At 34.5% G+C, this 27,243-nt stretch overlaps 1 protein-coding gene and 2 pseudogenes across 1 annotated transcript; all 3 read right to left on the bottom strand.

Annotated features, from left to right (window-relative positions):
• The window catches only part of LOC114403585, a 141,093-nt pseudogene that overhangs the window by 58,461 nt on the left and 55,389 nt on the right, over positions 1 to 27,243 (bottom strand).
• Positions 9,910 to 10,608, bottom strand: LOC114401434 (cell wall / vacuolar inhibitor of fructosidase 1-like). Its single transcript, XM_028363945.1, has one exon. The coding sequence runs from the start codon at positions 10,505 to 10,507 to the stop codon at positions 9,980 to 9,982; it is 528 nt and encodes a 175-aa protein (XP_028219746.1). The 5' UTR covers positions 10,508 to 10,608; the 3' UTR covers positions 9,910 to 9,979.
• On the bottom strand, positions 12,104 to 21,162 carry LOC114402799 (annotated as a pseudogene).

Genomic DNA, 27,243 nt, shown 5'->3' with positions numbered 1-27,243 from the left:
AGACTTTAACCCTACAAGCTTAAGCTCCTTCAACTGCAAAAGACTCTTAATATTTGAATAGTATCCTTGTGGAACCTTCACCCGACAAAGACACTGACAAAAACTTATCTTCTCCTTTTTGGACAAAGTATGACAAGCTGGGGGCAAGTAAATTTTCTTTCCATCAGACCTTGGATGCAACTGTGATCGTATCCCCATATTAGCTAGATCTTGACGGTATTCAAGCCATCCTTCGTCTTGCCTTGAATGTTAAGGAGTGTCCCAATCACACTGTCACAAACATTTTTCTCCACATGCATAACATCAATACAATGTCTAATGTCTAGATCAGACCAGTACCGAAGATCAAAGAAAATGTACCTCTTCTTCCATATGCAACTCTTACTTTTATCCTTCTTTTGGGTTTTTCCATTAAAAGCTTTTTTTAGTCGTCTGTAAGGATGATTGGGTGTTAGAAAGCGGCAATGCCTACTGTAGACTATTTTTCTTCTATGTTTTAGTTGTATGTAGCTTGTGTTTTCTTCACAGATGGGGCATGCATGATGACCCTTAACACTGTAACCGCTGAGATTCCCATATGCTGGAAAGTCATTAATGGTACAATAAAGCATTGCACGCATTTTGAATGTCTCCTTGCAAAACGCATCAAACACTACAACCCCCTCGTCCCACAACTTTCTCAGATCTTCAACCAACGGTGTTAGATAAACATCAATGTCATTTCCTGGCTGTCTTGGGCCCGATATCATCATAGACAACATCATGTATTTTCGCTTCATGCACAACCAAGGAGAAAAATTGTAAATTACTAGCAGAACTGGCCATGAACTGTGTTGAGTGCTTAAGGTGCCATATGGATTCATTCCATCACTGACTAGTCCAAGTCGAAGATTTCTTGGCTCTTTCCCAAAATCCAGATACAAACCATCAATCTTCTTCCACTGCGAGCAATCAGCCGGATGACGGACCATTCCATCAGAAACCCTTCCATTTGCATGCCATGTAAGGTCTTTTGTGTCGTCCTCATTAGAAAAAAGACGCTTAAACCTTGGAATGATTGGAAGATACCACAAAACCTTCACTGGGGGGCCCTTGTTAGAGTTTTCATCAAAACTTCTTTCCTCTTCATCCTTCACTTTGTACCGTGAAGTCCCACAGATAGAGCATTTTGACATTTCTTAGAATTCATGCCTGTACAGTATGCAATCATTGGGGCAAGCATGAATCTTTTGATACTCCTTACCCATCAGACACAATATCTTTTTTCGCCTTATAGTAACTTTTAGGCAACGTGTTGTCCTCTGGAAGCAGATTGTGCACTACCTCAAGCAGTAAGGTGAAACTTTTGTCACTCCACCCATACCTGGCCTTCATATTAACCAGACTTAACACCGCAGACAATAGGGTTAAGGAATTCTTGCACCTTGTATACAAAGGTTTCTTTGAATCACTCTGCAATCCTTCATACATAGGGGCGTGTGCTTGCTAGAAAGACTCTTGTCCAAGGTCACGAATCATGTCCTCCAAGCGATCTCCCATGTCTACATCAAACGGTTCAGATTGGGACCCACTCTGCATGTCTATCACTTCACCATGCCATATCCACGTCGTGTAATTCTTCTTAATCCCATCACACAATAGATGGTCTCGTATGTCGTCTAGTAGTTATCATTTTCCATTCAAACAATTGATGCAAGGACAATAATATTTTTCTTCTTCATTCGGTTGACCTCTTTTTGAAGCAAATTGCAAGAACTGCTCGACGTCATCCTCACATTCTAGGCTCATGTGACTTTTATTCATCCAACTTCGATCCATCTAAGCAATTCCATACATGAAAATCTCACTTTTTTATTTATAGGTGTGGCCCTATCCCATTTAGGAAGATTGTCTTTTATGTTAGCTTCAAACGTCAGGGTTAACATTATTTTGAAAATTTTGACTAAATTTCGGTAGCATTTCGCATTGGTCTCCAAGTACACGACATGACATCGGTGAAATTAATTTCCCGATAATCAAGTATGCACTCAGAGAACAACGTGAAATGCATTGTACTGAAATTTGATCAAATTAATCAAAATAATAATAACCTTAACGAATGAATCTAATATAAAAATACCAGTCTCCCCAAACTGTCCAAATGGACAATTCTAGACTAAATACAATGACTAATGCAAACTGTCCGCAAGAATCATTGCATTCATTCTCAAACGAGAATCTAAGGTTCACTCAACATGAACAACAGTTGTTTATATAGCACATTACATTGATGACGTATAAGAACATACAAAATCTAAATTTCAATTACAGACAAATATCAACTAAGTGTGTGTGTGTCTTCTTTATTATTGTAGTTGGGTATGTGTATTCTTTTGTGAATATGTTAGAGTGGTGTGTGTGTGTGATTAGGGTTTGTGTGTGTGTGTGTGTGTGTCATGAGGTTGACTAAGTGTGTGTGTGCATATGTGTGTGCGTATGTGTGTGATTAGGGTTTGTGTGTGTGTGTGTGTGTATTTGTCATAAGGGTGTCTGATGAGGGTGTGTGTGTGATGAGGATGATGAGGGTGGGTGTGTGTTTGTGTGATTAGGGTGTCTATGTGCATTTGTGATTAGGCTTTGTGTGTGTGTGTGTGTGTGTTTGTGATGAGGGTGTGTGTGTGTGTTTGTCATTAGGGTTTGTATGTGTTTGTGTCATGAGTGTGTGTGTGTGTGTGCTTGTGTGGGGAGTCATTTGAGGGTAGCAAAGGATCATCATACTGTAAACATCATCAACCACACCATGCACTCCTATATTGCTGGCATAGACAGATTCCCAGATAAACCTACAAGGGTCTCGAAAAGATAGCTTATATGATTTGGAATGAAAGGGCATTCAATTGGTTCTAGTGGTTAGAACTGTGGACAAGGGTCATGATTTGGGCAGTGTTCAAACATGGGTTCTTGGGGATGTTTTAGATTTACTTTTCAGAAAATCCATGAGGTGTTAATGGAGTTGTAATTCAAATTCGATGCTAGATTGATCATACAGGTAATTTGGAAGGTCCTTAAAGATCAACGTAATGTATTAACAGAAGAAAAATTGATGAAAGACAAGAAAATTAGAGACACAAATCTATTATTTTGCTCTGCCAAGGGAGAAAACCCTTCTACAATTGTTAAATTTGCAAACTTAGTGCATGTTTGGATTAATCTATTAAACTGCTGCAAGCCTCTATACCAAATAAAATGAGGCCTTACAATCCCTATGCACAAACATCAGATTCATCCCATAAGGCCTTTACAACAACATCAGATTCATAAAAGGAATTTTTTTAATCAAACTAGTGTATTTGGTTTGGACAAACTAGTGTCTATTATCTTTTTCTCTGCAGCATTCAAGATTTGAAGCATGTTATTAGTAGTTATTATTAAAAGCAGGGTTTAGTTTTTTTATGTGCTCTCTATTAGCCAGCTGGTATAAATCAAAGACTTCTACAACTATACAAGTAATGTTTACAAAAACAATTTCTAAGTATTTTTTGAATCAGATATAAATACCTGCGTTGGAGGCTTTAGCACAATGAAGTACTTTATATAATGAGCACAGGAGCACTTTTGGAAACAGCAATGAGCGCAAGATCAACACTGGCGAAAATCACTCCTAGTGGAATCTAAAAATCAAATGAGAGTAGGCCTTATAATCAATTAACATTGGTTATAAGTGAGGCTGGTATGCATACAGGCAAAAGGAAGGACATGAATATGATGCTGGTCCACCTTTGTCTTGGTTGACACCTAACTAGTATATAAAATGACAAAAGAGAACTTCATGAAATTTGTGGACACCTTTGAGAGGTAATTCCCAAAAAATTTATTTCGCTGAGTACTAGGAATTAAATTGTGAAATGACTTGTATGCTATCCCAACCAAGACCACATGGACTATATAGTAGTATTTATTACCCAATTCGTCTTAATTCGTAGAGCCATACATTCCCTCACACCCCCAAGATTTTGCTTTCGTACAAGGAAAGACAACCACACTACTTCCATCTCCATTATTTGAGTACTACTTTGCATCAAAGGTTCAACAATTCGTGCGTGCACAGTGCCAAATCGTGATCACAACTTAATCTATTAGCTAGCTTCACATGTCTTGTATATTAGGCTTCACAAAGGGAGCTAGGAAGTGATTAATACTGCTAGGAAGTGATATATACTTCAAGTGTGTGGAACCTGGAAACAACTTAACAGCAAAGCTACGGAATTGAAGCTGAATTATTTAGCTTAATTAATTTCCTTCAATCAAATGATTCAGAAGATGTTTGAACCCAGCCGTTCTGGTCTAACAAGAAGCTCCTCCCATGTAGCCTCCATGTAAGTTCTAATTGCATTAATTTCATCCTTCAGTTGGTACAAATCATGGATTTGTAAATCGCTTTTCATTATTAGAAATAACATCTTGGTTAAAAGGAAGATATCAATTTTTTAATTAAGTTACCTAAGGCAGTTAAAAGGTATCTAAAAGGAAGTTTAAAGGATCCTAAGGAACCTAAGGCAGTTAAAATGTATATAAAAGGTATCTACTTTTAGATATGTACTGATGCAGTAACATGCAGTAACATCAATGTCGGGGCAAGTATAAGTGAATATGGTGTTATGGGTATGGATGATCAAAGAGGTTCCCTTTTTGGCAGTCCTATTCATGCTGGTGCATTAGATATCTTTAAGGAAGATGTTTATGGCTTTGGTGTCATTCTACTTGAATTGGTTACTGGTAAGTTAGTGAACGGTAATGGGCAACCATATAATTTTCTACTGTGTTGGTGTGATATGAAAATAGCAGTTCAAACAGAAATGGAATTAAAAATGAAAATAACAGCCATCCCACTATCCTGCAATATCATTTTGGGGTCAGTCACTCCACACTGCTACTTGGGATTAAGAATTAAAATATATACGTCTATACTCAGACACACTCTCTCAAGTATACACAAATCAAAATATAGACATCATTGATATTGGAAAAATGATCATCACCTGATACAAAAAATAGAGGCTGCCTTATATCAATCACAACCAATTTATCAGTGTATGAATCACTGATGAGAAACAAATCTGTGGAAGAATAGTACTGGTCACCTAAAAATTCAGTGGAAGAAAAAAGTTAGTGAAATATTTTGCAAATAAATTGATCTAGCTAGTTTGGCATAAGCCAAATATTTGTACATGAAATTTGTCTGTTACACACATTAGTATACTAAGTAGTCTTGCAGATAAATTGATGTATTTAGTTTACTCAGAATATAACATCTTGTGAAGTGAGAAAGCAAGAGAAAAGCAAATAAAGAACCTAATAAATTAATTGTAATTCCAATCTGTCCTCAGACAAAAAGTAAACAATAACAGAAATCATCAGTCTCATTTTGCCCCAAAAAACTAACAGCACATAAGCTAAAGTTTAAGTTCTTGTATTGGACACCGGAAACATGTCCTCCTATATCTCTCTGTCTTGGATTTTTCTTCTTAGCTGTCTTATCCCTTCCCAAATTGCCTTATGACCAATTTGGATCCCTTCAATTACATCTTGTGTCTAATATTTTTAACCTTATTTTAATAGAAGGTTAGTTGTCCAATTTTTTTTTTTTACTTCAAAATAGAAAGCACTAACACAAAATACTCTGCAATCAAAGAAAAAAACAAGAAAACTATCATGACTGACAACTGCAGAATGACATCATTAAATTCTGCTAATCTTAACCCCTTTGAACTTCCCTCTTTTATCTCTCCTGGCTTCTTTTATATCAAGCATAATTTGGATTACTTGTTTACTGTTGTTTGAAGTATCAACCTCTAAAAAGTTGAGTGCCTAAAATATCTAATTTGAGCCTTTTGTTTTGTGATAGAGTAAGACTCAGAAAGACCTCATACTCATAGACTCATAGTCACTCTCACATCTACTTTCATTTCACACATAAACAAATAGGAAGAACTTTCACCCTTTAATTGAAAGAAATGCACAAGCATTAATAGTGGTATGCTATATATATGCCTCAACCAATTAATTGAATATACAGTAATTTTCTTTATCCTACACAAGGACTAAAGACATTGCCGCTAAGTTTATACTGGAAACAGTATCAAGAAGAAAGTGAATAAAAGGAAAAGACATAAAAAGCACTAGACGATAGACATGGTTAATGTGCTCTATGGATAACTGATGTGCATGTTAGAAGCCCTCTTAGAACATTATCCACCACTAACTCAAAACATTAACCAGCCAAAGGAATTAGGAATTCATAATATAATACTGAATATAACCATATTCACAACATGACCAACACTTTTGTCAGCCTAAATACTCGAGTAACATCCTGAATGAAGACACAGAATGTGAAGGAAAAGGAAACCGTTTAGGAAGCATTTTCAGTTGTGCATGGCTTTTAGTTTTGTGTGTGTGTGTGTGTTTGTCTGTGTGTGTGTGTGTCTCTCTCTCTCTCTCTCTGTGTATGTCTCTATGTGTATGTGTGTCTCTCTCTCTTTGTGTGTGTGTGTCTTTGTCTGTGTCTCTCTCTCTCTGTGTCTCTGTGTGTGTGGGTGTGTGTGTCTGTGTCTGTGCAACAAATCAGACACAATAGAGGTCAAAAAAGAGATGCTCAATCAAATCTTGCTAATCAAATCTTGCTTAAAAACAAATCTTAGGAGCAAACTCTAAACCAACACATCAACAAAAATTTATATCTTCAGTAAAAGAAAAGAATGGGAGAGGTCAAAAAAGAGATGCTCAATCAATGCAGTAGCTCCCATCCATAAATCAGACACAATAGACTTGATAATAAAATGATTCTAAACAAACATATACTTTAGTAACATTCATTGTCAATAAATAATCAGAATAAAGTTCACAGTGACATATTTCAGAAAAGAGCGAAACAGAAAAACACTAACCTTGTAAATGACATAATTAATGAGACGTTCAACCAGTTTACGAGTTTCAAAAGCATATAACTTCGTGAAAAACACAGCCTGCAAGTGATAAGAGGTCCCATAAACAGTAATAAATATATTAATTGATAAAAGAAATTAACAGGATCTATACTATCATGGACAAAAATCATGGACACCCTAGCCTACAAGATTACTTAGAAAATAAAGAAGAAAGCAACAGTAGCATAAATTGAGCAATGGGTAAATCATTGCTATTACACCTTTCTAATATAAAAAATTATAAAAATAAAAATTGTTACCAAATCCTAGGCAGAAAAAAGATTGATTATAATTCACCACCACAATTTTCAGGAACTATATTACACTATCCTATTCTTGTATCAACTAACTAGCCCAAAATAGGAAAAACACCAACAACAACCTACTTAAGACTTAAGAGCTACTTATCTGTGCAGAGCAACTTAGAACAATACTATTCTCCTTCAAACCTTGCTTTATAGATCCAACATATCTAGATGCTATTACTATCAGTACACATCATGCAACAAAGAGAATTATAACACTCCACCATCAAAGAGAATTATAAGTATCTATAACACTCCACCATCACTGTACTATAAAGGACAAGATGAAAAAGAAACCAGTTCATCTGCAGTTTCTCCCCTCCTACTTATCATCTTACGATGAAAAGAGCAAACCCACGAAGCCTAGGAATGTCTATGTGGACAAGTGAGACAGGAAAGGGAGGTGAATGGTCTAATTAAATCCACCCACATGCCAATCACCACCGTGCATGCTCACTTACCATTTCCATTCGTAGTTCCAAGACAAGAACTCCTTCAACAATTAAAGCCACCAACAAGGTTCTCACCCTCTACAATACACCCAAACATCAAAGCCATCATTTTCTATCACATTCAATTCAACACAGCAACTACTTGACTACTTCACAACTACCCAACCAGACTATCTGGGCAGGCTGACCAATCATAACACCTACGTTTAACCAGACAAGACGACATATCCCAGCTTCAATATGTAGTCCCTTCAAACAACACTAATCTTCATAATCCTTTTCAATATTGATTAAACATGTACAAAACTGCACTGGGCTCTTGAACCAAATACATTGAAAACAAAAAGCCAACTAGAGATTAAGTCCAAACAACTTGAACATGTACAAAGGCACAGGGACCAAGCTTACCTCAAACCCAAACAGTGACAATGGCAGTGAGATCTAAAACAATGGCACAGAGACATGAAGCTTTCCTCGTACCTCGATTAGGTCACTACTTTGCCCTTCGAACCGAAACAACACAGACATAGTAGGTTAGACAAAATGAAGCTTAGACATCAAATAGTTTACCTCACTCAAAATGACACAATGCGAGCAAAAACCTAATCCTTGCAGCGAACACGACTTCCATAAACCAACTCCTTGCAACACACACAAACAAACATCCTTGCAGTGAGCACAAGTTCCCCAAACAAACAAACAAAGAATAAGAAGTAGAACAAGAACAAGAACAACAAGAAGACAACAAAGACTAAGGTCTTTGCGGTTACAAAGAAGAAGAAGAAGAAGAAGAAGAAGAAGAAGAAGAAGTTGTACCTAGGTAACGTGGCTACGTGTCACGGTCGCGAAGAAGCTGTACAAAGAACCTGAAGAAGTTGTACTCACGGTCCCGAAGAAGAAGAAGCGAAGAAGAAGAAGAAGAAGAACAAGCGAAGAACAGAGCGCGAGGAAAGTAGCTAGGGGTCGGGTTCTGAAATTTTAAAATATGAGTCCAACATCTGTTTTCAATAACAAACTGATGTTAACCGAATGATGTCAACGTTGACATTGATTTTCTGAGAAAAACCGATGTTATAATCATTTCGTTAACATCGATTTTCCGTAAAATCGATGTTAATGAAATGATGTTAACATCGGTTTTCCAAAAAACCGATGTTATCGTATGATATGTTAACATCGGCTTTAAAAACACCGATGTTAACGAATGGTGTTAACATCGGTTTTTTAAAAAACAGATGTTAACGTCTTTTAATTAACATCGGTTATACAAAAAACCGATGTTAAGGAATATACATTATTTACATATATGCCACCACGTTTACCTTAACATCAGTTTTGTGTAAAACCGATGTTAATTTGACGATGCTAAATGTGTTTTTTGTAGTAGTGCTTGACCGGTCAAGTTTTTGCTTAGGAACTAAAAGTCAAATTTTTAAAAAAATAGTTTAGGGATATTAACTCAACAAACTTTTGTTTAAGGACTAAAAATTGAATTTAAAAAAGGTTAGGATTAAAAACTTTACGAACACAAGATAAAATTTGAGAACGATTGAAAACATAAGAGCAGGGGTTAAAATAATAAAATTAGGGGTGTACAAAATAACAACAATAAATATATATATTTGTATTTCTTTAAAAGTTACAGAGTCAAATACACCCCATCAACTGCATATAGGTCCGCCACTCCGTTCCTTGTTGCCCCAGTCATCTTACAACCAAATGTGTGTATGATTCCTTGATGACCACTGGTAAGAAATTAAAAATTCATTTTAATAACAGCCATTGGATAAGACGTTAGAATTTTGTAATATAAAAAATTGATGTTGATTTTTAAAAATTTTATACATTACCGTATTATTCTTTAAATGATATGATCGATAATAGTATTTTTTTAAAAAATAGGACAAGAAACCAAAATTTAAGCGTTGAGCATCATAAACAAATTTAAGCGTTCACAAGAAAACAAAAATCTTCAAACAATGAGTTCTTTTTCATCCTAGCTAAATCTCCGTTGAGCATCATAAACAAATAAAACAAACTAGTATATATTTATAAATTCTGTTGGTTCGCCCAATCTTAATTATCACACTAACACAGAAAATGCCTGAACAACACACAAGTCAACAATTTCCAATAACATTCAACCAAATAGATTTCATTTTCATACAATAATGTCTCTCATTATCCTTTTATATTTGGACAGTTTATAAATGACACTTTTTTTTTCCTCTCTAGACAAACAGCAAATAATGAGTACCTAGAGCAAATTCCTAATAATAGCCCTTGCCACATTCGCCACATCACGCATACCATTATTCACATGGGTGAGTGGTGATTTCCCATGGAAGCCATTCTCACAAGAATCAGCCTCAACAGCACAGTCACTTACCGTATTTTCTGCAAATTTGGGGTCTCCCCTCACAGCCCTAGTGGCAGTTGGCACATCAAGCATCAAAATCCCATCGTAATCATCAGCACATTCACTTAAGGCTTTCTTGTTCCCACCCTGCTTAAGAAGTTGCTTGATTGTTTTCTCGGCTTCGGTTGCTTTGGCTTTGATCACATCGACCAAAATCAATGCAAGGCCTGCAATATCAGCGCTAGGGGCACGGGGGTCAGCTTTTAGGAGTTGAAGACAAAGATTAGGATTTGGGGTTCTCTTGCAAGTTTCCTCAATGAGTTTCAAATCATTTGGTTGCAAAACTCTGCAATGACATGCTGACATTGAAATGATAGCCACAACAAGAATGCTGCAAATTATAGAGAGGTGCTTCAAGTTCATCATCTTTGTTAGAATACGATGGATGACATATAGAAGGCTCAAAAATTGAAGTTGGGGAATAGAAATTGAAATCAAGTGCACTGTGGTTGTGGAGCTTCCTGTTCTTTCAGCCTTAAGTAGAGAATTGCTTAGAGAGATAATCATCAATTACAAGGAATTTTAATGTGACAAGTAAATGATATTATTAATAAAATAAATAACGGCCAGAAAAGGAGTATAGCATCAAATATTATTAAATACTAATATTAATAAATGAGATTTTCTAATCAATGGGTCAAAGATATTATTATTAATGAATCAAATAATGTAAGTATTATGACAAGAATCAAATTACTAACAAGTGTCAAGTATAGTTTAAAAAAATGAGTTGTTTTTAGTGGCATAATGCTCACTCATATTCTCGGAGTATGTTTTTTGGCTTGAGCTTTCACTAGCTACTCCAAATTGTAATTGTGATAAGAATGCGATTAAACAGCAGACAGAATAAGATTGTGTAATTTGCTTTCTTAAATGTGTTGGAGAAGCTTATGGAACTGCTAGAACTCGGATTTTGCTTTCGAAATCCTTGCCTTCAATTAGCAAGGTATTTTCTCTCGTTATTCAAGAGGAAGGACAAGTCACTAAATGGAATTGTTGATTAGAAGGTTTTGGTCACTTCATCTGAAAACCAGAACTATTATTCATTTGAAAACCAAAATTACCTTTAATAATGGAAGAGGAAGAGGAAGAGATGCACCTAGCGAAACAATGTAAGATGAAGAGGAAGAGGTTCACTCAAGGAAGAGGAAATCACAGTGAAACAATGTACCTTTTGTAATAGAATGGGAAACAATGTCATAAAATGGGAAATAATGTCAGGAAATTTCATATCGCCTGCTTCAATTTTCAGGATGCAACTTAAATATTTGTTGGATAACTTCACTTGGTGCTAATTGGTTTTAAGCTTAAATCTAACAACCCATGTTGCTACAAACATGGTTTCCCACTTAGAAGACTTTGTTTCCTCAATTCACTCCTGATCAAATTCAAGAGCTGCTAACTATTCTGCAGCACAACAAAATCCAGCCTCACACTGTTAATCAAGTCAGTTCATTTGTTGGTGAGTCATCCAATCATCACAACTTCTCAAATGACCAAGCACCCAAACAATCTACACATTCAACAATTGAAAGTATTTGGTGATTTTGATTGGTTGACCTATGATATTGTGATTTTTACAAAGCGCTTGGATCCCTTCTCATTTATGAATGGGCTGTCATATTAACTGTATCTAGACAAATGAACACAGAACCTAAATAGAACTATATGTGACACACAAATATCGTAGGTCAACCAAAGACAATGCAAGAAACAGATAAATCACATTATGTCAAATTTTAAGTATTACAAGCTGAGAGATATGAACAACGGAGAAGATTGAATGAAGAAAACGATTCTCATTGCATAAAGGTATTTATAAAGAAAAGTATCTCACTGTTTACATGGGTAACTAACCAACAGGAATTAAAAACTAATTAATGATATGTCTTAGTTCCACTCACCCTGGCATAACTACCAGTAGCAACCTAACTAACTTGGACTTCAATTGCTACTGGCTGATCATTTTATATCAGCAGATATCATGCTCCAAGCTTTCAGGTTTTCCACTACGATTGGTTCAGTACCATTGTTGAACACAAACAAGTACGCTTGGTTCATCACTGCTAGCTCAGGATAGACCCGGGACAAAATGTTTGCCTTCCCTCCTGCTCCAAAACTCTCCACAACTGAGTGATCAATCTTCCATTCATTTGAAAAAACAAAGAATATTAAATAATTATACATTAGTATTTTGGAGCTCATAAATGCTATATATAAGCACCAAATGGAATTGAATTTGCACATACCAAACTCCTAAGAAAAATCTTCTTATCTGCGGCCAAATCCACATCTACAAACCCAGCAAATTGGGGTTTGTACATATCACTCTTCAAAGATGAACTATTTAGAAATATCAAAAACAAAAATAACCAATTCGAAGGAAATACAAAATAACAAAATAACATATAATTAAAATAACCTAACCCTATCAAATGCAATTCTCCAATCACTTATTTGATCTCTTTTGGTCCTAAAACCCATCCTATCATGAAGATAGAAAGAAAACTAGAAGTTCTCATCCCAATTTGGAATAGACTAACCTTCTCGCATCAGAGCATAAGAGAACAATATGCTTATTTGGACTTTTGAAAACTCTGAAAAACAAAGGAGTGAACTCTTCCAGATTTTGAGAAGCCAAAGTAGAAGTCCAAATGGTCCAACCCCACCCTGTAGTTTTGAACCCTTTTCAGCACATAGATCCTGCGCCTTTACCCACTTAGGATCATATGCCTCTGCCTTGTCCAAGCTTGAAAAGGCGAACATAACTTCAACATCTGCCAGCAGTTATATAATACCGTTATATGTGTTTATTTGTATGAACATACACTCATTAATGCATAATTAAGAATTAGACCTGGGCTGCAGTGATTCCTTTTACTTCACTATAATCTCCCTTCTCAAGCCTTTGATTGTCTATGTTAACTTCTTTGCCTCTGAGACTGTTTAACTCTTCAACAGGCCATTGCACCAATTGTCTCCCAGTAAAATCGAGCCACACAGTTCGTGGAATTGCCTAATTATTTTACCAGACACATACATGCATATTACAATTCCTTTAATTTGTATAAGGATACAAAAATAAAACACTTATAGCTGAATGCCAAAGAAAAAACATGAAAGGGAGTTAGAGATTCAGAATCGAGCAAAGATTGAATAAATCTAGAATTATCTCTCTCAATCCAGGAAAAAAAATATTGAAAACATATGTAAGATTGGGCGGTGAAGAGAATAGTTAGGGTATAAAAAAAAGAAAGACAAGAGCAAGATGGAGGCAAAATTTAATTTCTTACAAACAAATTTTTTTATTTTACATTTAAACTGAATAATTTTATGTCAGAGTATTTAACAATATAAAATATATTGTCTCCTGATTAGATTGAACAATTTAAGAGAAATTATTGTACCCTGGCCTGTAGCTGCATCTATTGAAACTGATAAAAATACTGGCTTTCCAAATAGCCCTGAACCAGTAACTACTACCACCACTCGTGGAATACCAACTTTTATCAAAACCAACCAGAAAATAAGGAGTGCAACTACAGTCAACCTATCAAACTCTTATTACTTAGGACTTATAAACAAAAGATAAAACCATATGAAATATAAAATAAGAGAACAAAACTCTATTTTATTTTAACCTTGGGTTAAAGGAAATGCATAAATATAAATTCAGTACCTGAATTCCTGCCCATCCTTTCCGAAAATTGTCTTTTGGTTTATCACTCTCGTTTGCCCAACCCCATAAGATCCTCCGGTTCTTGCTGGGGTCAAAAAACGATTTGGAAGCATAGAAGTTGCCATAATCATAACTAAGCCCGCCCCAACCATCCAGAAGTGTTGTCAGGCACATACCTATCCTTATCCTCCAGATAGGTCCCCACAGTGTAGTAATCGAACTTAGTATCGTCAAGGCTGTTCTTCAACACATGTTTCACTGGATTCCCCACTACATTTCCTATAACTGAAACTGGGTAAAAGTCGGGGCACTCCCACATACCCGTACCACCCATGGAATGGATAGTGTTTGGCTGCAACCCATGTCATGAAGTCCTTGCTCCTGTATAGATAAGCTATTCCTCTGCGCTTCCTTACACTGCCCACCAGCATCCTCCAGTGACCGTCCTTTCCCCACCAAGCTGTTGTGGGGTCACGAAATTCAGTTTGGTTAGCATCTTTATCTACCACAACTGGGTTGAGCCTGTCTGGTTTCACCCATCTCCGAAGAAGTGGGTCATTTGGGTCTTCTGGTTCGGCATAGCATTGCACTTGAGTGTTATTTTCGTCTATAACTCCAGTTTAGAGGATCATGGGCCCCTTACCGGGGACTATGGTAGCAGACCCTGACCAGCAGCCAAATTTGTCAAAGGGCTTTGATGGATAAATAGCATGTTCAATGCCATTCCAGTTTATCAGATCCTTGGACACCGAGTGCGCCCACACTATGTTATCCCACTCTGTCCCTTTGGGATTGTACTGGTAGAACAGATGGTACACTCCATTGTAGTACATTGGCCCTGCATTGTTGACAATTAAAAGTGTGAGATGGTGTACACAAATATATGGATGGTTGTCATTGAAAAATTTAAAGTAAAATATAATAGAATTATAAAGTTCTTGCTTACCGTTTGGATCTGCATGTGATTGACACATCGTTACAGAGATATAGGAACCATGAAAGGATTACATGCAAAGGAAAGAAAGTTATTAGCTTGATTGGTAATGAAAACTAAAATTATAAAATTTCTACATAATATGTTTATATATGATAGCATGAGACTGTCAAAATAAGTAAAGGAAGCATGTATTTTAATGTATTATTTTTTGGTACACATTTTAATGTTATATGAATGGTTAAAATTACTCATTTCTTATAAAAAAAAAGAATAATATTAAATTTTACTGTCAAACTTTTTACACAATGTTATCAAAATGCAGAAGTAGTCTACTTATTTGATGCAAATGAAAGAAAAGTTTCATCTTTAAGGATTAAACTTACTACAATGATGTGCATGAGTACAAGGGAGAAAATCATAATAAACACTATTACATTATGTTGCACTTTTAATTTCAATCTTGGTTTCTTACTCCAAAAAAAAAAACATTAAAAACTATTACATTTCATCCCTTTCCCTTCTCTTTCTATCAATTATCAAAATAGCCTAAAACAAGAATGCCATTTTTTTTGTATGAAGAGCTAGATCCACTGTCCTACATTACAGACACGGAAAGAGAGGGGCCAAAACAATTTATTTAAATAAACTTATCTGAATATGATCATGATTTACTAAAATGCCTTTTGAAATCATATGCCCCAAGGGAAACAAATCCCAATTTAGGGTCATTAATTCATTCATAACTTTGAATAATTGCTATTTACGATTATCCTATAATTATCCTTTTCAGAGGGACACAGTTTCTTTCTAGTTCTTAATAAAGCAGACTTACTGTTGAAGTTGTTACAAATTTCTAGAATATTCTTAAATATAATATATATGAATATGGTAGAACAATCTAGAACTATAGTGTGTATAGAATATGGTAGAACAATCTAAAACTATAATGTGTATGAATATGGTAGAACAATCTAGAACTATAAGTCTATGTATAAGATAGAAGAATTTAGAACTATCATGATACTAATCTATCATGAAAACTCTAGAAAGACCTAAAGTAATGTAGAAACATTCACCACCATTGAGAGGTTGGTGACTTGAGCCTATAAATAGGCAATTGGTATGTTGTAATTGACAATCCAAGAAATCAATGACATAGCCTTCTTTCTAAAACAATTCTCTAAAACTATCAACTATCAACTATCATCTAATCAACTACCAACAATGGTATCTGAGCTACGTTCGGTCATACATTGGGCGTAGTTATATTACCTACCTACCATTCCAAAATCCTCCCAACTACTTCAAAAATTTCCTTTGTACTATTAACCCACTCTAATAATATTTTTTCTAAGCTATGGATAACACTACTCAATCGTCAACTATTTCTGTCCCTATCTTCAATGGTGAAAATTATGATTTCTGGCGTGTTAAAATGGAAACATATTTTTCATCTCAAGATTTATGGGACATAGTAGAAGAAGGCTTCACCATTCCCGCGGATACTTCAGCTCTTAATGCATCTCAAGAAAAAGAGTTGAAGAAAAATAAACAGAAAAATTCATAGGCGTTGTTCACCTTGCAACAAGCGGTGACTGATCCAATTTTCCCAAGAATTATGGGAGCTAAGACTGCCAAAGAAGCGTGGAACACATTGCAGGAGGAGTTTCAAGGAAGTGTTAAGGTACGTGTCGTTAAACTTCAATCTCCAAGAAGAGATTTTGAACTATTGAAGATGAAGGAGTCTGAGACAGTTAAAGATTACTATTCTAAAGTTAAAGAAATAGTTAATCAAATGAGAGCTTTTGGGGAAGATATTATTGACAAGAAAATTGTTGAGAAAATTCTAATTACTATGCCCCAAAAGTTTGACCCAATCGTGACAACGATTGAGGAAACCAAAGATCTGTCCACTCTATCAGAGACAGAACTCGTGGGCTCTCTTGAAGCATATGAGTAAAGACTGTATAGGCATAAAGAAGATACAATTGAAAATGCCTTCCAGTCAAAGTTTAAATTTCAGTCCCAAAACAAAGAAAATAGAGGAAAGAAAAATTATGGAGAAACTTCTAGAAGAAGAAAAGGTTCTAGGAATTTCCTTAAGAACAAAACAGATAAAAATCCTCCATGCAATATATGCAAAAGGCAAGGCCACGCAGAGAAAAATTGTTGGTTTCGTAATATGCCACAATGCAACCATTGCAAGAAGTTCGAGCACGTAGAGAAAAATTGTCGCAACAAAAATAGGCATCAAGCTAATATCGTAGAGGAGAATGATCAAGAACAATGTACATTCTACGCCACTCAAGACTCAATAAAAGAAAAGGGAGGAAACTGGTACTTGGATAGTGGATGTAACAACCACATGGCCAAGGATGAGACATTTTCAAAAGTATTGATGAGTCTGTCAAAGTCAAAGTTCGACTGGAAAATGGAAGTGTGGTTGAATCAAAAGGCAAAGACACTGTCATGGTGGAGACAGATAAAGGTACGCGACTCATCCATGATGTCTTACTAGTTCCCAGCCTAAAAGAAAATCTTCTAAGCATTGACCAAATGATGGAGAGAGGCTACACGCTTCACTTTGAAGGAGGTGTATGCAAAATCTTAGACAACAAAAATAAAAGGTCTGAGATAGCCCAAGTAAAGATGAATAAAAGCAATAGAAGCTTCCCTCTAAATTTAAAATATGCAACAAACATTGCCATGAAGGTACAAGTTGATGATTCATGGCTATGGCATCGAAGATTTGGCCACTTCAACTCACATGCCTTGAAGTTGTTACATGAGAAGAACATGATGAGAGATCTTCCAAGCATAAAGGAGAACAATGAAGTGTGTGAAGGATGTCTTATTGGTAAGCAACACCGATTTCCTTTCTCAACAAGTGGAGCATGGAGAGCGAAAGATCTATTGGAGCTGATACATATGGACGTTTGTGGACCAATGAGGACGCCATCACATGGGAACAACAGGTACTTCATACTCTTCATTGATGACTTCTCTAGAATGACATGGGTATATTTTCTAAAAGAAAAATCATAAGTCTTTGGAGTATTCAAAAAGTTCAAGGCCCTTGCTGAAAATCAAAGTGGAAAACGGATAAAAGTACTAAGAAGTGATCGCGGCAAAGAGTACACCTCTCGCGAGTTTGAAAGATTTTGTGAGGATGAAGGCATTGAGAGACAACTTACAGTCGCATATTCTCCTCAACAAAATGGAGTGTCTGAGAGAAAGAATCGCACAGTTATGGAGATGGCTAGATCGATGCTCAAGGAAAAGGGACTACCTAACACATTTTGGGCTGAAGCAGTCTACACTGCTGTTTACATACTCAACAGATGTCCAACTAAGTCTGTAAAAGACAAGACTCCAATTGAAACTTGGAACGGGAAGAAGCCATCAGCAAAGCACCTAAGGGTCTTTGGATCTATATGCTACATTCATATTCCAGACATGAAGAGGCACAAGCTTGAAGACAAGACTATACGAGGTATCTTCCTTGGGTATAGCAATATCTCTAAGGGCTACCGTGTCTACAACTTGCAAACTAAGAAACTCGTCATCAGTCGAGATGTTGAAGTTGATGAATATGCTTCATGGAATTGGGATGAAGAAAAAGTGGAGAAGAACGTTCTTATACCCGCTCAACTACCTCAAGAAGAAGCTGAGGAAGAAGACCCAGGTGAACCACCTTCACCTCCACCACAACAACAAGATCAAGAACTATCGTCACCAGAGTCTACTCCAAGACGAGTGAGATCTTTGGTGGACATATAAGAAACCTGTAACTTGGCCATACTTGAACCTGGAAGCTTTGAAGAAGCGTCAAAGCAGGAAGTATGGGTCAAGGCAATGGAAGAAGAGATACAGATGATCGAGAAAAACAACACATGGGAGTTAGTAAATTGTCCCCATGGAAAAGATATCATTGGGGTTAAGTGGGTCTATAAGACAAAGCACAACCCTGATGGAACCATACAGAAACACAAGGCAAGGCTAGTAGCTAAGGGTTACTCACAGCAACCCAGAATTGACTACAATGAGACATTTGCACCAGTAGCTCGTCTTGATACCATAAGAGCTCTAATAGCTCTTGCGTCACAAAAAGGATGGAGTATCCATCAACTAGATGTCAAATCTGTCTTCCTTAATGGCGTACTTGAAGAAGAGATCTATGTGGAGCAGCCACAAGGATTCGTGTCTGAAGGCAAAGAAAACAAAGTGTTAAGACTAAGAAAAGCACTCTACGGTTTGAAGCAAGCACCTCGAACATGGTATAGCAGAATCGATCAGTATTTCATGGATCGAGGATTCAGGAGGAGCAAGAGTGAGCCTACACTTTACATTAAGCCTCAAGCTACACGGCCTGACATAATGTATACTACAAGTCTTCTATCAAGATTCATGCAAAGCCCAAGTCAAATACACTTTGGAGCAGGAAAAAGAATTTTGAGGAATCTACAAGGAACAAAAGAGTTCGGTATATGGTATACTACCGAAACCAACTCATAATTACTTGGCTACACCGACAGTGATTGGGCAGGTTCAGCAGATGACATGAAGAGTACCTCTGGCTATGCTTTCTCACTAGGATCAGGAATGTTCTCTTGGGCGTCGAAGAAGCAAGCTACAGTAGCACAATTAACAGCAGAAGCAGAGTACGTGGCAGCTGCTGAAGCAACGAGTCAAGCTATATGGATTCGTAGGATACTTGAAGACATGGGAGAAAAACAAGATAAGCCTACTAAAATCAACTGCGACAACAAATCAGCAATTGCAATGGCGAAGAATCCAGTTCATCACAACAGAACAAAACACATAGCAATCAAGTATCACTTTATCAGAGAAGCTGAAACAACTAAAGAGATCAAACTCGACTACTGCAGAACAGAAGATCTAATTGCAGACATATTCACGAAGGCTTTGTCGACACCAAGATTTGAAGAATTATGAGCTATGCTCGGAGTCACAGAAATTTGCATCAAGGAGGAGTGTTGAAATTGCTACAAATTTCTAGAATATTCTTAAATATAATATGTATGAATATGGTAGAACAATCTAGAACTATAATATGTATGAATATGGTAGAACAATCTAGAACTATAAGTCTATGTATAAGATAGAAGAATTTAGAACTATCATGATACTAATCTATCATGAAAACTCTAGAAAGACCTAAAGTAATGTAGAAACATTCACCACCATTGAGAGGTTGGTGACTTGAGCCTATAAATAGGCAATTGGTATGTTGTAATTGACAATCCAAGAAATCAATGATATAGCCTTCTTTCTAAAACAATTCTCTAAAACTATCAACTATCAACTATCAACTATCATCTAATCAACTACCAACACTTACAGTCAATGATTAAAACAAGAATTTCATTTTTTTTTATGAAAAGCTAAAGGATTTATTGATTATAAAATGTGTAGGAAAATCGAAAACGTGATGCATTAACACTAAAATCCTAAGTCATCCACCTTAAATTACATACACAGAAAGAGGGACCAAAACAATGAATTCAAACTTATCTGAATATGATTTACTAAAATGAAATTTCTGTTGTAGTTTGTAAAGTTTCTTTCTGAAATCATATGCCCCAAGGGAAACATACCCCAATCTAGGGTCAATTCATTCATAACTATGAATAATTTCCCTCATTAGCACTAATATCTTAAGTTGTCCACTGTCCTACATTACATGCACAGAAAGAGAGGAACCAAAACAATCGGTTCAAACTAATCACTTCTACGATTTAAAAAATTTCCATTAGTATAGTAGTTTGTAAAGTTACCTTTTGAAATCATTTGCCCCAAGGGCAACATATCCCAATTCATTCATATCTTTGAATAATTTCTCTCTACAATTATTTAGTATGCTGAAAGAACATTATGCCAGCATCATCTGGACATACCAAATTTACACACACTTACAATACAATCAAACATAAAATTAGATTTATTTAGCCACTTTAGAAAAGCTACATATGGATCAAACTATCTGCAATGCACTAATTTGGTAAATGAAACTCAGAGTAAGCAAATAAGCCTAGGACCCACCAAGTGAATACATAAAACCAGCCAGTCCTCCACACCACATACAAACCCCAGGGCAAATTAACGCATCCTGACTTAAACCACTTTGTGCAATAATCGTAGACTATTGAAGACCTCTACTGCAATATGTCCACAAAAGAATTGAAACAAGATCACAATCTATTCATTAATTCATCTCCTTTTCAAAGAGACACAGTTGCTTTCTAGTTTTTTATAATGCAGTCAACGATTAAAACTAACTACAGAATATGGCAAGATATGCAAAAACAAAAATGCAGGTCCAGAAATAAAGTCTTCATTCTAACCGTTCATCCAGTTTTTAAGGGGCTGGAAATGGAATCCAGTTCTGTGATAATCTCATCTCACCGAAACCGCTTCAATGCAATTGTTGATCATCAGCAACACCATGGAGTAAAACACCACAGGCATCCTGGTGTTTGGGAGAGCCATCTGAAAAATGGACACCCAAATCAGTACATCACAGCTCCAAAGTTAATTACCAAGAAAACTCACAAGTCACAACAGGAAATTGAAGCTTTGCTAGTATATTAGCAGCATAGGAACAAATGCTTTTTCCGTCAGCAAATAAGAATATATAATATTAGTAGCGGACTAGTTCCAAATCACAAGCTGTAAAAAGGGAAGCAGCCCAAAAAATATACAAAGACCAAAAAGGTCCCATGATGAACACAAAATAAAGAAAATCAGTCAAAACAACAGCAACTCATCAAAGGAAAAACTGACCAATCGTAAAAGGAGAAGTTGACCAAGGCTTTGATTTAAGCACTACTGAGTCCACTACCCTTCGATTCTGATTTGTTCTTTCAGTTCAATAAGTGGTGCTTGTTTACAGGTTCATTGAGTCGCCTAGTGCTGCTATTGGATATATATTCTGACATGTAGGGGATGCTGATAGTATCATTAGTTTTTCAATTAAATTTCATTTTTTTTATTGCATTGAGTATTATTATTTTTGAACATCTTGAAAAGATAAAACTGGAATCGGTGATTCCATACTTAATTTCCCAATATGGAAACTTGAATTAATTAAATGCTTTTCTAGGTTCTGTTAGAATTCTTATACTACCTAGTACCTATATGCCTGCTTGAAAAGATTTTTCCCAACGTTTAACGCCTAGTCGCCTACTATGTATGAATTTGTAAGCTGAGATTTCTTTTAACTATAAAATTTGATTAAACTTTTTAAGATAAGAGTGTCTAAATATTTTCAATAGCCCCCTCCCCCCTCTCCCCATCTCCCAATTTCCTTCTTTTCAAGGACCAACCCTGAAAAGGGTGTTAGTTAGTCAGTGATAGTTCATGCTTTACGATTCTGGGAGGTCCATGTGACAATGGGAAGGACATAAGAAATTTGTGAGAGCTTAATGGGGAGAAAGGGGTCACGTGAGCTTTTTTAGTGAATTACTAAGAGTCGTTAGATCAAATTAAAATGAATGATTGAGATTTGGTGTTATACAGTAATTTGACACATTGATATCATTTTGATGCCATGGCATATATGTCCTCTCAAATAATAATACTGATGAATTAAGGAAAATATATATTAACTAATGTGTTAAGAATATTGAAAAAGTAAAATAAAAAATATTTTTATTGGAATGAGTAAAAGTGCTCCCTATAACTTTAAATAAAAAATTTTATCTTTTTATTTCCTTAATTATCACCCTAGACTAAGTAGTATTTCGTTCACATTAGAGGAACTAATTGTAATATCTCTGTTTTTTTTTTTTTAATCAAAAGGTGACAATTGCCAGCTAAACAAGGAGAAGACATTCCAACCCCTTGTCTTAAACCCAAAACCAACACAACCCGAAATTTACATTAAAGGTATATTATTGACAGTCATGTGGCTTTCCAAAAGTGGGAACAAATTTTAAAATTAGAGGTATCCAACATAGACATGGCAAGAAAATTCGTATCCGTGAGTATCTGTCCGAATCCGTCCCGACTTTGATGGGTAATATCCGAGTTGATCGGGTATGGGTTCGGGTTTGGATTTTCTCCAATAATCAAAAGTAGGGTACGGGTACGGGTATGTGATTACTACATCTGTCTCGACCCTGAATCCGGACCCGCCCCGTCACTTAAATTTTTTAGAATTTTTTGCATAATTTAATCAAAAGGCCTAGAATTTTAATTACTAGTTAATTTTATTTTAAATTTTTGAAATAATTTAATATTCTTTTCTTAACGATTTTTGTAAACACATGCACTATGATAAATTTATTGATATACAAGTAGTTAAAAATATATGTTTAACAATCAATTTATTTTTTCTAAAATCAAATTTTTAATATTTTTTTTACAAAAAAAAAATATTTTTCTAATTTGAATCGGATACAGGACAATGTCAGAGATACCCAATACCCCTAACGGGTTCAGAGATGAGATAATAAATTTTAACCCGTTGACTATCGAGCATGGGGACATGTTGGGGGAGTTGGGGTCGGAGATTGGGGAGACAATACCCGTTCCCGCTCTACCCCATTGCCATGTCTAATCTAACATAGTGAAAATATTATAAGATACCCTCTCACTCTCATATAAGTTACCTTCTTCTCATATGATATATCATATATTTAATTAACGTTAATATTAAATATTGACTAAAAAACATTAATATTAAATAGTGTAATTAATTATTTCTAAAAAAATATTACTTTTGGCCATTGAATAATACCCATTATAACATAAAGTAAAAAAAAATTAGTTGTTTTATTTTTTATTTAATAAAAAATATTAATTAGTCAGACATTTTAATAGAAAGTAGGTTTGGAATGCACAAATATTATTAGTTACGGGAAGAAGGATAACGAGTTTTAATGGTCTTATTAACGGATATTTGACTTCATGCATTCATTTATGATACTATATAAAATAATATTTTTTTAATACTAAATACAAATTGATTTTGGCTTAACATTTATAAAATAAAAAAGTAGTAACATATTTTTGATTGAAGAATTATTGTTGGACCAAAGCTTAAAACCTTGAAGATATGTCTTTAGGTCTTAGTTTTGGTTTAATAATTTTACAATGTCAAACAAGTTTAATAGATGTGACATTTGTATTGATTGTTTTAGACTGGCATGATGATTGTTCTAGGTTAAGTCTTCTTTTTTACATTATTAATATGATTCTAAGGTGTTAAACAAATTGATTCATCTCTAAGTTTCTTAAGAGCAATGAGTTCAACATATATAGTGTAATTGATTATAATGTTTTGAAATCAATTACAAAGTGTTACAACAAGCAACATACCTCTCTTCTACTTGAAATTTGGCAAGCTTTGATCAATTAACCAATTATTAGTTTCAATAATCGATTATAGAAGACAATTTTAGAAGGAGGGAGGCTTTATAGCTTGAGATAATTGATTAACATGTACTATAATCCATTAGATTACTTTTGGAAACTTAAGGTGCTCCTTGTGTGATGAATAATCAATACCACAATTGCTAATCAATTATTCCAAAAAGCATGAGAAACTCCTTATCTAAAAGAGATAATGGATTACAAATTTTTTGAAAAGGTAGAACAAATAGGATTTTGGAGAATTATTTGATTACCATATTTGACAATTGATTAAATCTGTTTTACCGGTCAAAATTATAAATATTTGTTAACTCGTTGGCAAGTGTATCAAATTTTGTCACAAGTAATAAAGTACTTGGAAGTCCGAGTGTCGAATCCACGGGGACTTTGTTTGTACTTAGATTAAAGCAAATCAAATTTACAAGCAAGAGATAAGAAATTTAAAATAAAAGATGCAGAAAGATAAAGATTTAAAAGGAAAGATAAGAGATAAAAGATAGAGAAGATAAAATATTTAAATTAAAAGATAATAAAGATAAAAAAATATAAGATAAAAAAATAAGATAAGAAAAGAAAACAAAAGATAAGAAAGATAAGAAAAAAATAAGATGAATAAAAGATAAGTTCTCATGAATGTGATGATGTTGGGACCTAGCCTGCTTTATCTGCCTAGGATGTATAATTTTATGATTTTTCTTTATCAATATAGGTGAATTTATCCTACTCACATCTGTTCATTTACTTGTCCCTGATTCCTCACGATGATTAGTCTATTCTATTTATCTATCTTCCAAATTCCTTTGGAAAGATTCAATGAATAAAATGCATGAAGTATGAATTCTAGATGTTTGCAAAAATGCATCGGCATGAAATTATCATTATATGTCTAGCAATGACTTTCTTTTATGAAATCTTTTCTTTTTGTTCTATTAGAAGTTGTCATCTTCCAAGTGTCTAACCCCCAAAACTAATGCATGCATATTTTCTTTAAATTTTATTTAGAAGTTACCATCTCTCGAGCATCTAACCCTTAACAGAATATAAAAGATGAATAATGCATGAAAAGATAAACAGAAAAGATAATAGAAAAGAAAAGAAAACACCTGGTATTGCATTGATAAATAGTGAGTACATCATACATCGATTTGGCTTTTAGGTCTGTCAGACCCTATCAAAGAATTTAGCCTCTCATGTCATGAGAGACTTTTACACTTTAGGAGGTTGAGGTGGATGGAAGAAAGTGTGTCTCCTCGATCTTTGGCTTAACTCCCTTTGGAGTAGACTTGGACCTAATCCTAAAAATCTTCCTTATTGATATTTTTTATATTTCTTCGATCTTTTTCTCTTTTAATCCCTCGTTTTTATATCTGCACACCATAATTAAGAAAAATATCAAATCTTAATATTTAAGCCAAAAATAACTGCTAAATAAATATTTTTAAAGATATTTTCAATATATTTTTATTATCAAAATAGCTCATATTTAGTAGTTATCAATATCTTTTTATGTTCTTTTCATTTGTGACTCTTAATACACTTTTAACTTTGAGAAAAATACTTAAAGAGAGTCAAGGGAATTTCATTATATTTCTTCTGAAGATTCAATGCAAGCTGATCAAGATTCATTCATTAATGTTCATCATGATTTGATCATTCTTAGAAGAAGAACTTGAAAATGTTGTGATCTACACATCAAGGTGTATTCGTTTTTATTCATAAATTCATTTTTTTTTATCTTGGTTAGGTTTATATACCAAGAGTTGTGAGTTGATAGGATTTGAACTCTCATTCTTTCTCTTATAGGATTTAAGCAAATAGTAAAATCTAGGGAATTATATTTGCATAGTATTTATACCTAATTCTCTATAAGTGAAAGTTCTAAGAGATTTTAAAACAAGGTCCCTTAAGAATTGAACCATTATAAATTTTATGTATAATTCTCATTCTCTTTGACTCTTAGCTTTGTTGTTAAATTTTGGAAATGAAATTGGTGTTAAAGGGCCATCAAATTTTGTTTTTCATATGATCTTGTTGTGATAATCTTTTCAGAAAACATTGATTAATGAAAATGGGTTGTTTTGATTGAATTAACAAATAAAGCGGTAAAAGTTCAATCCCCTCCCTTTTTAGATTCCCGGAGAACCCCACAATTATAGTTTTTTTAAACTAAAAATAAAATAATACTTTTTAGCCAATTCAAAAAGAAGTCACTTTAAATAATTACATATTTATATGAATATATATTATTTTAAAAAATTATTTATGCGATTTCCAATAATGATATTTGTTTTAACTGCATCAATGACATTTAATTATAGAATTCATTTTAAAAATATCTAAAAAATATAGTAAAATATAAATTGTTATTATAAAATACATCCAACACAGAAAAAATTATAAAGAGATTAAAGAACAGTTCCATTAGCATCAACATAATTTGGTAAAAAATTACCCATGACACTTAACATTGCAATTAATTCTTGGTCAAAATATGCTATACTATTTGACTCATTAATAATAATATCTTTAAATGCTCAAAGACAAACTCATTTCTAGGAGTATCTCAATATTGTAGTTATTTTTGTCTAAAGCGTTGTTGTATTTTCTTAATATATATCGTTTACTTTCCACTTTATACTTTATAACTGATGATAGATTCTACACGCAATCCTATATTTTAAGGTTAAAAGAGTAAGAAAACATAAGTGCACTTTATTTTTAATTTAAATTTCCAACTTCTTTAATTTTTTAGGCTTTTATGATCATATTCTAAGGAAGATTCTGTTGAACTTGAAGCGCCTCTCTCAATAATTATTATCGCCGTACATATTCAAATAAAAACATTAATACTATAAAATCAAGTTTGGTGAGCTGAAAAGGAAATAAAATATTTAGTTGAATAGAGAATAAAAGTATCCAATGAGCTGAAAAGGATACCAATTGTCGAAAAAAATAGTCAATAAAAGTTAAAAGGGTTAACTGAGTTCTTAGTAATTAAACTTTTTTGAAATTTAATTTTTTAGTCTCTAACCAAATGTTTGATTTCTCAAGATCCCTCATTTTTTTTCCATTAAGATTTGTGGTCCCAAA

Source organism: Glycine soja, chromosome 20 (genome assembly GCF_004193775.1).
Source record: "Glycine soja cultivar W05 chromosome 20, ASM419377v2, whole genome shotgun sequence".
Taxonomy (NCBI): domain Eukaryota; kingdom Viridiplantae; phylum Streptophyta; class Magnoliopsida; order Fabales; family Fabaceae; genus Glycine; species Glycine soja.
The sequence above is the reverse complement of the archived record's forward strand: the minus strand, read 5'-3'. Positions and strand labels throughout refer to the sequence as shown.